The sequence below is a fragment of the Urocampus carinirostris genome, chromosome 15 (genome assembly GCF_059441175.1).
Source record: "Urocampus carinirostris isolate Australia breed hairy pipefish chromosome 15, RoL_Ucar_1.0, whole genome shotgun sequence".
Taxonomy (NCBI): Eukaryota; Metazoa; Chordata; class Actinopteri; order Syngnathiformes; family Syngnathidae; genus Urocampus; species Urocampus carinirostris.
This window is the reverse complement of record NC_142363.1, coordinates 17730061-17745493: the sequence shown is the minus strand read 5'-3', so window position 1 is coordinate 17745493 and position 15433 is coordinate 17730061. Positions and strand designations below refer to the sequence as shown.

Sequence of the window (15433 nt, the reverse complement as noted above, 5' to 3'; positions counted from 1 at the left end):
CCATTTGGGGAACATTTGCTTATTTGTTAATAAAAAAAAGTTACTGTGTTGCACAGGGTTGGGTAGAGTTACTTTAACTTGATTACTTTCAGTTACTTTTGTATTACTCCAATACCAAATATGCTAATAAAAGGCAAAATAAACTAAATATGAATAAAATTATGACTCACAACACGTGGTGAGCATTCTCTCCCGGCTTTGATCTCTTTGATCTCCGGCAAAACTAACATAAAATGCGACAGAAACAAAATAAAAATAAATCCAAACAGCTTGCCAACATCATTTTTGCCGTTCCATGTGTTCCGTCACTCCCCAAGCCTGCACAGAATTTAGTAATTTTATTCATATTTAGTTTCGTTTGTCTTTTATTAGCATATTTGGTATAGGAGTAATCCAAAAGTAACTGAAAGTAATCAAGTTAAAGTAACCCTACCCAACCCTGGTGTTGCATTATAGAAAGCACAAGCCTATTGACGACCTTGGTGTCACTCTTGTGCCAGAGTCCCTCTGTGAAACCCCCCGTTACTTATTTGCCCTTTTACATTTTATCAAATTTAGTGCTTAAAAAGGGACATGAATAATTTTGCTTTAATTCTTACTTTTTCAAAACAAATTTCATGACATGTATTGGATCCAGACACAGTATCAGTCGATACTTGGACCAAATTAATCAGTTATTAATCATCCTGGCCCGCCTTCTCTGCAAAATTTTAGAAGTGCCACCCATGAGTCATAAATCTTCCTCCCCAGACCACAAAACCCAGATAAAAACCCAAACTATTTGTCCATAAAATGCATTAGATTATTTTTTTAATCACACTTGAAAAAAGTCATAATGGAATTTTTAAATGAATTACACTGTCATAAATCAACCAAGAAGTAAAGTAAAATTGTAAAACAACTTTCAGTGGATTGAGAAAACTTGGTGCGGCTAAAATTATCTGCCATTCGTCATGTCAGATAACTTTGCTGATGTTAAGGTTTTCTTTACTTTTCAGCATGAAAAGTAAAATATATTTAGATTATTATAAATATAGAGCGGACGGCGGATGAGCGGTTAGCATGTCCGCGGCACAGTTTTCAGGTCATGGGATCAAATCCAGCTCAGTTCAGGGTGTCCCCTGCCCACTGCCCAAAGACAACTTGGATGGGCTCCAGCACCCACGCGACCCCACTGAGGACAAGCGGTGCAGATAATGGATGGATCGATATTATAAATATATGCTAAACTGATGAATGTGTATTCAATATATATGTTTAGTTGGATATTCATAGTCAAACAAAGTAAAATGACTGTAAACAAGCTAAAATAAAGTAAAATAATATGTATAACATACAGTGTGATCAAAATCACATGTAATTTAATTTAGATGATTTTTCATTAAAAGGAATACAGAAGTAGGTTAAAATGAGTACAAAGAAAATATATTCTATCGTGTCATTAAATTCTGCTGATTCTAAGATTTTTTTTTTAAAAATCTAATGAAATATATGCTAATATTATAAAAATAATAATCAGTTAATTTGAAATATTTACACTATTTCTTAATAAGTTGTTTCGTTAGAACTTTTAAAAATGATAGTTAGAAAGTCAGTGGAACAAGGAACTTTGACTTGGGTTGTTAATTTTTTTTACAACATTTATCTTTCTACACAGAGCAGATTTGTCAAAGACAAGGCCCACGGGCCACAGCCAGCCCCCAAGAAAGTTTTCTTGGGCCCCTGAAATGATCTTTAAACCTTGGTACCTTAAGGGTTTTTTTGGCCACTTTGCGGGCATTTTTGGGGTCGTTTCGGTCATTTTTTGGTCTATTTTCATTTTAATGTTCGCTTATTGATAACTTTGTACAGTAGTCGTTTTTTGGTTGTTTTTTTTGGGTTGCTTTATTGGTCAATTTTCTAGCAGCAAGGAGTAGACAAAAGGAGCTATTGGCCTTTCCATCTGTTTAACTATGACACACCTGATGTAGAATTAATTACTCATTTGACTACTGGTCTCAAACAAATAGAAAAAAGTCGAGCGTGAGCAAGTGAGCCCGACAATTAAACACGTGAGTCCGCTTGGAACATGACCTAACCTGATATCCCAGCCCTGATGGAGGAAGTGGAGCAGGTTGATGTGAGGCCGGCTGCCCAGCGTGGCGAACCGCGAGCCTTGAGAGCCAGTCGCTGGCGAAACAACTTGTTTTTCTTGCTCGGCGATCAAAACCTTTTGCGAGAAGGGCCTTAAAACGCGTTTTATCTTCTCCTTTTTCTCCCGTATGCAGTCCTCTCCCTCCAAGCTACTGCTTTCCATCAGGCAGGCCTTGGGTCCCTTCCCTGAGGTATGCAACATTGTGAGGGGAAGACATATGTCAGTTGCATCACCAAAGCGAAAATATATACACACACACACATCCTCAAAATAGGCTTTTTGTTTTTGTAGCAATGACATCAACTCATTCGGAGCCATATTTGGCTAACCTTAGAGTGACGCATAGGAGTTTTTTTTTCGTTGGAATCAAAAATGCACTCCAGGCTTCAGTTCTGAGTAGGGCTGGGCGATACTGGGAATTTTGGTATCAAACCGATCAGAGTAAATACAGGGTAGCGTGGATCGATACCAATGCTTTTTGCTTGGAAGCATTATGTTCATTGAATAATAGAACAGTTCCCCCTTGAGTATGTTTATGATTACAAAAAAATAACAACACAAACATTCTAGGCACTAAAATATATATATTTTAATAAATAACTATAGAAATAACATAAAAATAAATACTTCTATAACACCTATTTTAGGACAAAAGCCAAGCGAGTCAAACCAAAAAAGCAGCAATGTAACGAAAATACAAATACTGTATAACAATGTCAACAAGACAACTAAAAAAAATACAATTTTGACAAAAAAGACACAACGAAGTCATTTCGTTTCTGTTGCCATTGTGAAGACGGATATAGAAATTTTTGTTCAGTAACAGTAACAAATTTCCATTTTGATAAGCTTATTCTGTTTTTAAGTATTCATAGGATGCCAGTTCCTCATTTTGACTCACTGTCATTGTTTTGGTTATTACATCATTGTCGCTCTTGGCCAATTATGTTGTGTTCTTCAATCTTCCACAACCATTAGTACTGATGTTTTTGGGAGCCTTGAAGATTTATAAAAAATAAAGGGCTCAGAGGAGTGATCTAGGGCGGGATGGAATCGTCTTATCTGAAAGCTGCTCTCCCGGTCCTCCTTGCTAGTTCAAGATCCATTGATGTCTCCTACCCATATTTAGAGTGTCTATTGGCTCATATCTAAAGAGCAAAGTTAGACTTCACACCAAAAACCACGGCAAAACGAATATATAAGTGCTGTATCTGAGTCAGATCAGGAGGTTTCTCCTGCTACTGGTAACCATGGAAATCAGTACTCTTAGTTTAACATAGGGGAGCAAAACCCTACCGCAAAAAGCGGCCCGTAGAGGAATGGACACCTCCAAGCTGCCCAAGAGACACCACAGGAAGTGGTGCCCCGACGATCCTGGGCAGTTAAGGGATCCGTGAACCATTAGTTAGAGGTTAAACTTAATATATTTTTGGTCGCAGCTCATTGCTATCTGCAGTGTGAGCTTTTTAATGTAGCCATATAAATGTGTGGTGTTGCCACAATGGCAGACCACTTTTACCACACAAATGACACCTGGCATTGTCTTTTTCTGGAGTTAAAAAAAAGTCCACATCGTACTTCCTGTTTGCCAATCCATCAGTCGTTCTAACACTCTCCATTGCCCTCTCTTTTGCCAGGCAGGCTGGATGCAGCTGGCCAGCTTATGGCCAGGTACAGTGAGGGGCTAGTCAAGTAGTCATAAAAGTGTGTCAATCACCTACTTGAGCATAGATTTAGAGCAGGGATGTCAAACTCAGTTTGGCTCTGAGGCTGGAGCCAGACCTTCTGGTCTCAGGCGGGCCGGATCAATTAAAGAATGTCAACTTCAAATTGCTAGCTTATTGAAGTTTTTCATTGTTATCCTTTATCAATCAGCTTACATTACCTACCCTACACCGATGACAAGCAACAACACAATACATTTACATACTTGCCCACACTATTGCTTGAGGTGTTAGACTACCTCCTCTTGGCCCTTAAAAAGCCTACTGTTTTTTAAAAGCAAATCTACCAATTTTTTAATTTCAAACAACAACAAAAAAATCCTGACTTATTTAATTATATGGCTGCCTTATTTCAAAGTGTGGCTAAGTCTTTGTGCGTGAATAAAGCGCTCCAAAAATTGCATTCGATTTCCGTTTTGGTAATCGTTTGCCTCTTCTGCTTTTAAATAAGCCGATTATGTTTTTTTCTTTAATATCCTGGAGACGGATTGTTTTCCGCGCGTAAAAATAGTGTGCGTGATAAAGTCTACTGCTTTTAATGTCAAAATTAATATTAATTAATATTAATTAATTAATATTCACAAACAATGGTGAGCAAAATAATTCCATGTTTGGCAACTAATTTATTAAATGGTTTGATTTAACCTACAACTGGCTGGCAACCAGTTCAGGGTGTCCCCTGCCCACTGCCCGAAGATTGCTGGGATGGGCTCCAGTACCCCTGCGACTCTACTGAGGATAAGCGCTGCAGATAATGGATGGATGGAGGTTTTGATTTAAGAGATGATTGAATGAAGTATTATACCTGAACCAACTCACCACAATAAACAAACTCAACACTGCCCTCTGGCAGGAGGAGAGAACATTTTGTTTGAGTTTATTTAAAAAAAAAATCATAACTTTTGGTAGAAGGGGTCCCCCACCTTTTTCAAGCTGAGAGCTTCTTTTTGTAACAAATAAGCGCAAAGGGCAACCATTTTGATATTAATTTATCATGTTATTACTATGTTGTTACATGTTATTACTTTAATTATTGGAAGTGGGGTTAAATAGAATCAATCAACGACTAAAATATAATTTTATCAGAAAATATCAACGACCCAGCACTGGTGAGGTACTTTCAGAACAGGTCTGCAGGAACCTCAGCTGTAATTAGGGGGCATTATGGTGCCTGTGGACACCACGTTGGAAACACCAGGCATAGAGACAAGCTTCCTTTTTTGTCATAAACAGAAACTTATAGCAAGCTGGATCAAATCATCAAATGGGTCGTGAGCTGTTTGTTTGGCATGCCTTATCTAGAGAGTTGCAGAGGGCGAGAGCGAGACCGTGCCATCTTGGCATAAGACCAGTGCTCTGAAAAAATAGGTGCAAGAGCAAAGTATCGAATCTCAGGACATTAGTATTAATCTGAGCCAAGTACTTGCTTAATATAGATAATATCAATTTTTGGATAGATCCGCCCACCCCTAGTTCTGGAGTGGCATAAATAAGGGCTACCCAATTTCTGCTTTCCAGCGGCAGATCGGTGATTCAGCTGATGTCGTCTTCTCTTACGGGCCTCCAGAGAAGGCAACTTCCTCTCGTACTGAACGGCATTGTAGCCACCAAGCGTGCCTGTCGGCAGCTGCGCATTCACCCGCGCATTCCTTAGAGAAAGAAGAATACGTGTCAACACAACCGCGGCGACAACAACAATATCCAAGATTTATGCAGGAATTAGCCATTCTAAAAAGATGCCGCGGAACAAACTCTGAGAAGGATTAGCAAGTTCGAGTCGTTTTTCCAGATGTTGACATGACTGACAGCGACGGTCCCCAAGGAGAAGGGATAATTGTTAAATAATAACAGTCGCTGTTGCAATAAAGCATTGAGCGACCGCAGAAGGGAGAATGGTTGCGTATTGGACATGTGACATTAGCATAATTTTTGATAAAAAGAATTCGCTTTCCATGGAAGAATGATTTACTTCCCGTTTCAGAAAAACTCATTGAGTCAAATGTTCCAGCTGTTGAGAGGAAGATAACAATGAAGAAGGTGGTCACAGGTAACACATAAAACAGGGGTCTGAAAATCGTAACCCTAAGGATAATAGTTTATTTTTCATTTCAATATTGTCACATTTTAGGTGATATTATCCAATGTTGATTAATATTTATTAGATACAATAATAACCTGGCTTTTAAACAGATGTTATATATGGTTGTTGTGACCTCTGACACAAGTACATCATCGGACTGGGTTGTATCTGAGCTGGAATTGCCAAAGGTTTTTCTGTTCCATTTTGTGAGCGCAATTTCAACAAACTTTTTGATTTTTTTTCCAAAATTACTGCATTTCCAAAACTTAGTGTAATGGAAACACATAGAATGTGAGAGCAAGTTTCCGATGATATAATTGTGATTGAAACTGTTATTTTGTATATTAAATGTTTTACAGTATCAGCCTTCCTACATTGATGCCACTTCGAAAGCGGGTATTCTGGAAAAATTGAGAGTTTATCCTCCTTCTTAGCTGCTTCTCTCACCTACCCAAGACAAAACAAACTCCACACTGGAATCTGACTGCTTCCATAAACTAAAGGAGAGATCCAGCCCCCTGATCCTGACCACAATGGAAACGCTTACCTTCCATGGAAAAGTCTGCTAGCCAGCATCGAATTCAATGATGTCTTGGACTCCAGATATCCACTGAGAAATGGGAGATAATGACAAAATCTGAGTGTTTTTAACGGAAAATGACCGCTTTTGTTGTTATTAATGGTTAAAAAAAAAACAGTGTGTGCAGTGAGACTTTGTGTAGTATGCCTAAAATGCCAAATTTATCTTTGCAAAAATGCATGCTTTTGTTCAGCATATTTGCTTTCCTCCATTGATCTGCCGAGTAACTAACATTCATCCATATCAGTAGTTGGCAGCAAATTACTATTTTATTTATATTTTTGGCTACCAATTATCTGTTCATAAGGTAGTACATGGAATAGAGGTAAGCTCTTAAACCGATCCTGAAATTTGTCAATTATTACTTTTGGGTTGGATAATTTGAAAGAAAAGGCAGTGTCCTTTTCTTTTAAATTATCCACCCATCATTGTTCTTTTTTTTTTCTTCGCGTCAAACAATAGATTCAGTCCCCCTTCCTCCTACAGCCCCCCCCCTCTCGCGCAATGCAGCTTGCGCTCGGCCCAGCGTGCTTGGAGACAAGGAAAAAAGTAAAGAACAGTGACGGGTGGATATCCAATTATTATTGTATCTGTGCTTGGAGGATCTACACAATCATTTAAGAAAAAAAAAAAAAAAAGGATTTACAAAAGAAGCCTGGACCAGCTGTCACAAATAAAAAATGGAAATTCATTTTTTTTCGGGCTCCGTCCCTCAAATCAAGTTAATAGATCGGGTTCGGGCTGGTTTGAGCTTTAGTACCCGTGGGCCCGGGTCATGCTGGATTTTTTTTTAGGCCCGATCTTACCTCTAACAGGGAAATATATTAAACAACGTATTTAGTTGAATGAATATGTTTATAATTGCAGTACAGAAAATAGAAAAATAAATCAATGAGGTAAGAATCTTGCACATAATTATGATGACTTCAATTATTTTTATATAATACTAATAATAATAATAATAAATGTAATGTTATCAAAAAGAAAAAAAGAAAAATGTTATAACCTAGTAATACATTTTCGGTTCCACTGACTGATATTTTCTTAATCGTTTAATGTATTCTTTCTTTTATTTTTGAGGGAAAAAACTAGAAGATAATATACTAAAAAACTGAATAACAGGTTATAAATGCAGTAAAATCCCGAATTACAGAAATAAATTGTAACCAAAACTAATAACCTGTATTACCTCCTGAGCCAAAGTGATCACAAAAAATGATTTACTGTCATCTTCGGCAAAATAATAATTTACACTTCAAAAAATATGAAAATGGTACCAGAAATGAATTCCTAATATTTCTGATAAATGGTGTGGCTCAAGACTTTTTGAAGAAAAAAAGAGTGTTCCATGGATCAAAAAAGGTTGGGAAACACTGGTAAAGAAGTTGGTGAGAGCAACGCACGTGCATGAAATAACGCCGAATCTAATCAATCACAAAAAAATCCTCATATGAGAAGGCAAACTTTTGGACAAAGAAATGGATTTCCTCTGACAATAAAGGCTTTGATGGCATTTTAACATAAAGCAGTGGCTTGTCAGGGGAAAAATGTATCAAATATGATGCATGGTCTGTTTTAAGGAGAGTAACTTGATCCTACTCATCTGAGGAAAGTATAATAATGAGTAACATAATGGACGGATGGGGATCTTGGAATTATAAATAATCTGTTTTTTTTTCTTCTTGGCTGGGCTTACCCGTAGAGCTCCCATGTGTCTTCGGTGGGGAATATTCGAATGAAGCCTCCTCTTCTCTCATACTCCTCTCTTGTCCTCATCAAGACTTTGATCTACCACGGGGAAAGAAAGAAAACACGTGTTTTGAGACAAGCGAAATGCTGCCGAAATGCAAAACCTGAGACAAACAGAACTATACAGTACCTGCTCAGCATTCAAACTCAGCCCGTTGCCTCCTTCCGGCGTGTCTTTGGAATCTCCTGTTTCATTGTGAGCGGTTGTTGCAGGCTTCGGCCACTACAGATGCGAGGACATGAATGCATGCTGTCATAAATTTAGTTTTTTTACTTTCTGTTGACTTTTCTAAAAAAAAAAAAAAAAAAACAATGTGTACCATTTGACCACCTTTTTCGCTGTATTGTGTACTACAGGGGTCTCAAACCTTTTTGAAACTGCCCAGACCAGGAACCTAACAAAGATCTGTTTCTTCATAGAACTTCACATCAAGGTTGTGGTCGGAATTGGATTATCCTACAGTATATGTATCTATATTAGCTATATCAGGTTTCACAAATGTGCTTTCAAAATGGTTGACATATAAAGGGTAGAACACAACTTAAACAAAGCCCTTGCAAAATTTATAGCAGCCTGGCCATCCTGAAAGAGGGGATTACCTCAGGTTCTGAGTTTTTCCTTGCCCTCATGTAGGTTTTAGATCAGGGGGATGCTGTAATCTGTTATAATCTGTGTTCTGTGCAGCCTTTTGAGACTTCTTGTGCTAAAGGGCTATACAAATAAACGTAACTTGACCTGATTTGATTACTTTTTGTTAATTATCAGCGCAAAGGGTAACCGGTTTGACAAGCATTTTTAAAATCATTTGTTATTACTATGTTCTTACTATGTTATTTCCAAGTTAATTATTAGAAGTTGAGTTCAATAGACTCAGTCAATCACTAAAAAAAATCATTTTGCCAGAAAATCACATTGACCCAGCAGTGGTGAGCTGTTTTCATAACAGGCCAGGTATCCTTCAGAGAGCACCATGGGCACCACGTCCGAGACCCATGGTTTAGTGCAACCAAAAACAAGTGCTAAAAAAACACAAGGAAGAATAAAAACTATGGATACTCAAAGACACTAAACCACACCAGTTTTCTTTGTTTTTTTGTCAAGCCTTTTGCGAGGTTTTGGGCTTTAAAGGTACCCTTAGTAGCAACATGGCAGTGAATTATGTCAGTGTGTGTGTTTAGAGAATACATACTTTTGTTCCTACTAATAACCGATATCGTCCCCTTTCTAAAGTCCGATATAGATCGCAGTTATCATTTTATAAATACAGGATATAATAACAGGACTATTATGTCTTAGTATATTTATTTTGTTTTCACCTAATGGTACTTACCGGTATATACGCCAGGTTAAACAAAACAAAAAAACGGACTTTCTTAAAGGGATAATTGCCAAATTGTTGTTTGTTTAAAAATTGACACATTTTTGGGGTCATTATTTATGCTAATTTCAAACAAAGATAAAAATACAAAAACAATAAAACAATATAAAAAAAAATCTAATATCTGTTGATAAAAATACATGTAAAATCATTTTTTTGTGCATAATTTAGGGATCCTTTCCATTTTGTTTTCTTTTTTAAGATTTTTTTTTATTACTGCATTAATATGTGATCATTAGACAGTTAGCCAGCTAACAAGAGATTGCTAAAGATAGCTACATAGTTAGAGAGAAGTTTTTTAATTTATTTTAATATATGTAGGAATTTCTTAATTTGCGAATTTTATTTTCGAAACCATATTTATCCATGAATGTATTAGTATGTTTATGCCCTGCGACTAGCTTGCAACCGGTTCAGGGTGTCCCCAGCCCACTCCGAAACCCCGTGACTTTACTGAGGATAAGCGGTGCGGATGATGCATGGATGGATAGTTTGCTTGTTCATGTTATCATTTACATCTCTAATCTTGATTATTATTGCTTCTCCCCAGGTTGCGCTGCTTCCAGAATTTAAACAATTGTTTTAAGCCATTACTTGTTGGGAGGGTCAAAAATCTTCCCGTTAGACTTCACTGTCAGTTCTGTAGGCCTTGAGGCATAAAATAAGTGATGATAAAGCTGTTGGTTTAGCCAATCAGAATTAGAGTTGGCAACACTAAGGGCTTTTGGAAGGCCAATGAAAACGTCAGCAGGTTCAAGAACTACGATTGGCTCGGGGCGGTAATGCATGGCATCATGTAAATGTACGAAAAGCTTTTTCAGCCCCAAATCGAATAATACTTGTGCCAGTAATACGTCTGAACAGGGTCAACTCTCACAATTTGCTTTGATGGCGATAGAAAAGAACTTCTTGATGTAATTGAAATGAGCAGATAATCTGTACAATATAGTAATTGATATCTTCTTGAGGAAAGAAGAGTTTGGAGGTCGTGCACAAATGAAAAGTATTTTTGTCGATTAAAATGTGGCTTTATTCCTAAATAATATTGCAGTTTTATGAAGTTATCATTGATGCTTTTTTTATGTGTAAACAGCAGTAGCTTCAGTAAAGGTTTTATAGCTGTAAAATAGTTATTTAGGGTTGTATTGATTCAGTCAAAGCACTACTGAAGGCCTAGGTGTGAAAATGCATAGCCTGCTTTCCACAACATTATCATTTACAATGAAAAAATTCAATTGAACTATTTGTCAATGTTATAATGTATTTACTTGCGATGATTTTTAGTGGGATCACCCAAACCCTACAAAGCAGTCAATGACAGCTTTTTTTACGTTTTAAGCAGGCTGGAGTGAGAGCTCGGGACAGTGGAAGGATGACATTTATCTGACGTGTCTGTGTAGGAAGCACAAAGAGCCAAAAAACTAAAAAGGCCTGACCGCTCAATAAAAGGCCCAACTGCTGCCCAGGTCAAAAGTGAAGGAAGAAGACAGGTTAAGGCGGTCCTGGTTCTTCAAACGCCTTTATGACAAGTCTGATTTACAGTTGGGCTTTTGGATTTGTCACTGCAAGCCTATAAAGAAAAGTTCTGAGCTTTTTATCCAAGTGATGCATTGCTGTTTTTCTTTAAAACATAAACTTATGCTGGCGTCTCTTCTAATGTAATGAGAAATCTCCTAAATGCTGCATTAGAGAGCAGTGCAGGCCATTTGCCTGTCATGGTCAATAAAATTAAAAGAAACATAATCAAATCAGGAAAAGGGCAAAAGCAATTTCTTACCAGTGATGTAACACATCAGAGAGTTGCACGGGGCCGAGAAGTAAAAGGGAATTAATAAGAATGAGGGAGGACAAAGAAACGGTAACAGACTGGAAAGTAACAAGTAGACCGTCAGCTATGGGAGGACATAAGCAACCTCGACGTGACCGCTACGTTAACATGTTGAAACCATCATTGGAACTAAGCACTGCTTGTAATGTTAGACATGGACTGGCTTAAGTTTGAGCATGACTCAGGTTTCTCCCTGGCCACTCCATCAAAACGTAGCTGGCTACTACCTGTGATTTTTGGGCCGGCTGCTTGAGGGTAGGATCCAGGATGACTCGCTCAGGGCGCTGTTTCCTCATTAGGGGATCCTGACACACCAATCCTTGAGGAGAAAGGTGGCTATCAACAACCAAAGCATCATTTATTGATTTATTGCAATTGTATTATTTTCCCAATGTTCATTAAATTTACAATATTACAATGAATTCAAAATCAATTACCATATTTTCAGCAGTATAAGGCACACCTACAGTAAAAACCCCAAATTGGCCAGAAATGTAAAAGTGCCCCTTATAACCCAGTGCGCCTTATAAACCATAGACTAGGGTGCACAAGATTGGAAAAGCATACAGCACTTATAGGTGTCCATTTTTTAGATATTTATCGCTGGTAAAAATTGCAATAGGTTGTATAAAACGATAAAACAAAGACGCATTAGAGCTTATCTCATTGTCGCATTACCTTTACTAACACTAATATGCATAGTGCATTCTGACAGGTGAAACAGTCTCCACTTCTTCACCAAGGCATCAACAAAGATGTGAAAGACAAAAATCATAAGTCTTTCAACATAGTACGGTAAAAGCTGTTTTACACCCATATATAAATCAAACTGAGAGGTTATGACGCAAAGATAAGGAGAAATATTTCACTGTTCTTCGTTGCAACAACAAGAAGATGCTGAGGCCATGGAGACAACATGAAACATCCATCCATCCATCCATCCATAAATCTGCACCGCTTATCGATAGGGTCGCAGGGGTTTATGGAGCCCATCCCAGGTATCTTTGGGCAGTGGGCCAAAGCCAGTTGCAGGGCACACAGAGACTGACAACTGACTTGCTCATTCACACCTAGGGACAATTTCGACCGGCCGATTAACCTAACATGCATGTTTTTGGAATGTGGGAGGAAATCGAGTGCCCGGAGGAAACCCACGCAAGCACGGGGAGAACATGCAAACTCCACACAGGAGGTTCGATCTCATGACCTCAGAACTGTGCCGCACACGCGCCAACCACTGCGCTGCCGTGCTGAACATGAAACATAAAGTATGGAAAATAGAATGATGTCAAAACAATAGCGGCTAAATTAATTACCATCTTATATAACATACATGGGTGCCACCAGGCTGTACTTGCCCAAGACACATCACAGGAAATGGTGCCCCTATGACCCTAGTTGTTAATCCAACCAACTAACCATTATTCCTTTATGGAGAACCATGGTTGACTAATTCAATGAAGAGGATTACAATTTGGGGATTTAGTTATAACATAAAATGCATAAATAAACAACTGTCAAGTTACATAGAAAACATGTCCAAAACAAAAGAATGGATAAACTAGGGAATTTTATAAAAATAAAATCCAGAAGAAAAATAAGAGATTCATGCATTACTCTAAGTGGTGTAAGTAGAAAGTTGTCGGATATCTGTTCAAAAGCTAAGTTATTACAAAGTATGTTATTGGGAATGGTAATCTTGATCTTGCATTATTATTAGTTGTTATTCTTGAAAATATTTGATCTTATATAAGCATGATCTTAAGTCAAAATATTAAAGGTCTATGTTGTTTTTTAGTTATGGTGATTATTCTGTGTTTTATTTTACTCTTTATTCGTGATTATTAGGAAACCAATTCTTTAGGGTACCTGCTAAAATGACGATCCGTTAATAACATATTCGAGTGCGGTGGTGCTGACAGCTTCACAAAGGTCGAAAGTGAAAGAATGTTTTTACTAAATCTGAAATGCAACCTGAGCGTGTATTAATCGGGATTATTTGGCTCAATAACAGTCGTGAGATGTTTTACAAGCCACTACTGATTTTCACTTGGCCCGGCGCAATGTCAAATTCCAGCAAATATGATTCCATCCCTTCATTAATGGCCCGATTTCATTGCTCGAAGGCACGCTTGACTCATACTTTTGTGTAGGAATGGCCGAGCTCAAAAGGCATATTTCCCTTGCGATATGATTAGGAGAGAACGCCAAGTGTGTTTAACAGATCAGTATGATTGACAGCTACTAATGGGCAGGTTCTCTCTGTGCAGCTGTTGTCATCTAAGACAATTTGAGCGTTTGGATTTTCTGTATTGGTATGTGACGGTGAGAAACAAACATTGTCACTCATGAAAGGAGTCTTGTTCCAACACATTTTGCCTTGTTTACGCCGCTTGGGGCTACTATTTGTTATGTCTAAATGCTTAAGATTCATTTGTAGGCAGATCTAGCTTGTCAGGGCGCACAAAGTGGGGACAATCTTTGCACAAAACCAACTGTGGTTAAAAGTCATTCACAATCTTTTTTATCAGGTGGTCAGAAATGCATAGGGTTATTTAAACCACTGCACAATACCATATTTTCACACAATAAAGCACACCGGATTTGCGTCCCCAAATAATAGTTTTATCATAAAGACACCTCGCTACTTCACACTACGGTTATCACCGGTTAACTGCTTCGAGTTTTTGAATTGAATTCTCTTTATTGTTATTGATGTACACGTATTACACATTTTTTTCTGCAGCAAACAGCACACAGCAAATGCTATGTTAGGTTAGGGAGGGCTTTGTGTTATAGGTGTGCATGATTGTGTGTGCGTGACTGTAATTACAACAGCTGGGGTGGGCAGGCGCACAAGTCAATGTGTCCGTGCAAAGAGATGCAAAGCGTGCAAAGAGACATGCGCACCAGGCCACCCCTGCTCCCCCCAGCACCCCCTTCACATGCTCTGTCTGTAACCGCATCTGTGGATCCAGGATCGGACTGTTTAAACATCAGCAGACTCACAAATAAAAGAAGATGGTCATCATCGAATCGATGGACAACCCCAAGCGTGACTGTAATTACAACAGCTGGGGTGGGCAGGCGCACAAGTCAATGACCAAAAACAAACTGCGAAGATCGGCAACAGCTAGTATTTTAGCGGCTCGTTACATTGACAAGAAATTCAACAATGAAATTGGACTCTAAGGAAAGTCAAAAGAGAGCAAAGAAATGATGATCATCGCTGGGTGCTCTGTGGATGTTTACCGTGTCCGGTAAGATACTGTGGTGGTGTCGGGGAAAAAGGCAATAACGAGCCTGTATCTCACCAACACCAGATCCATTACCCATGAAACGGATGACCTGGAGCTACAACTCGTGAGCAACCGATACTTTTGGGACAGTTATATTTTAATCATCAAGGATACTCGAGGCTAGTCAGCCGCTCACTAAATCACTTTCTTACAAAGCATTCGAATTTAACAGTCGCCTTTTCGTCAATAATGTTGCATTTTAATATGTCTATGTGCGAACAAGAGCTTGTTTAGTATTTTGTTGAAAATGTTCTCCATTCTCTAACATTTGTTGGTGAAGAAGTAGAGAGACTGTTTACCCTATCAGAGTGCACTAGGCGAATCAGTGTTTCTGGTACCGTGAGTAAAAACAGTGTGATAATGCCTTTTCGTATGTCTTAAGTACGACTGGTCAAATGTGAACCCTCTCATCATTACTCTTCGGGTTTGATTCCCATTGCATACGATGTTTTGCGATTGACATCAGAGATGGCAACCATTTTTAGTCAGCCATTGCTCAATCATTTCTGTAATACAGTAGTATACCGTAAAACCTTGTACACTAAGGCTCACAGGATTAAAAGTCACACTCTCAAATTTCTGGGCAAATTCACATTTTTAGGTGCGCCTTGTAGTCATCAAACTACTCACTCTACCAAAAGCAACACATCCATGACTTCA

At 38.3% G+C, this 15433-nt stretch overlaps 1 protein-coding gene across 2 annotated transcripts in view; it reads right to left on the bottom strand.

Moving 5' to 3' along the window:
• The window catches only part of ttll5 (tubulin tyrosine ligase-like family, member 5), a 118014-nt gene that overhangs the window by 61023 nt on the left and 41558 nt on the right, over nucleotides 1-15433 (bottom strand). For both annotated transcript variants that reach the window (XM_088355210.1, XM_088355208.1), the window contains exons 14-19: nucleotides 11702-11793; nucleotides 8398-8490; nucleotides 8215-8306; nucleotides 6486-6548; nucleotides 5359-5507; nucleotides 2079-2319 (exon numbers count right to left, since the gene is read on the bottom strand). In XM_088355210.1, coding sequence (XP_088211336.1) covers nucleotides 2079-2319; nucleotides 5359-5507; nucleotides 6486-6548; nucleotides 8215-8306; nucleotides 8398-8490; nucleotides 11702-11793 — 730 coding nt within the window. The remainder of the gene's footprint in view (nucleotides 1-2078; nucleotides 2320-5358; nucleotides 5508-6485; nucleotides 6549-8214; nucleotides 8307-8397; nucleotides 8491-11701; nucleotides 11794-15433) is intronic.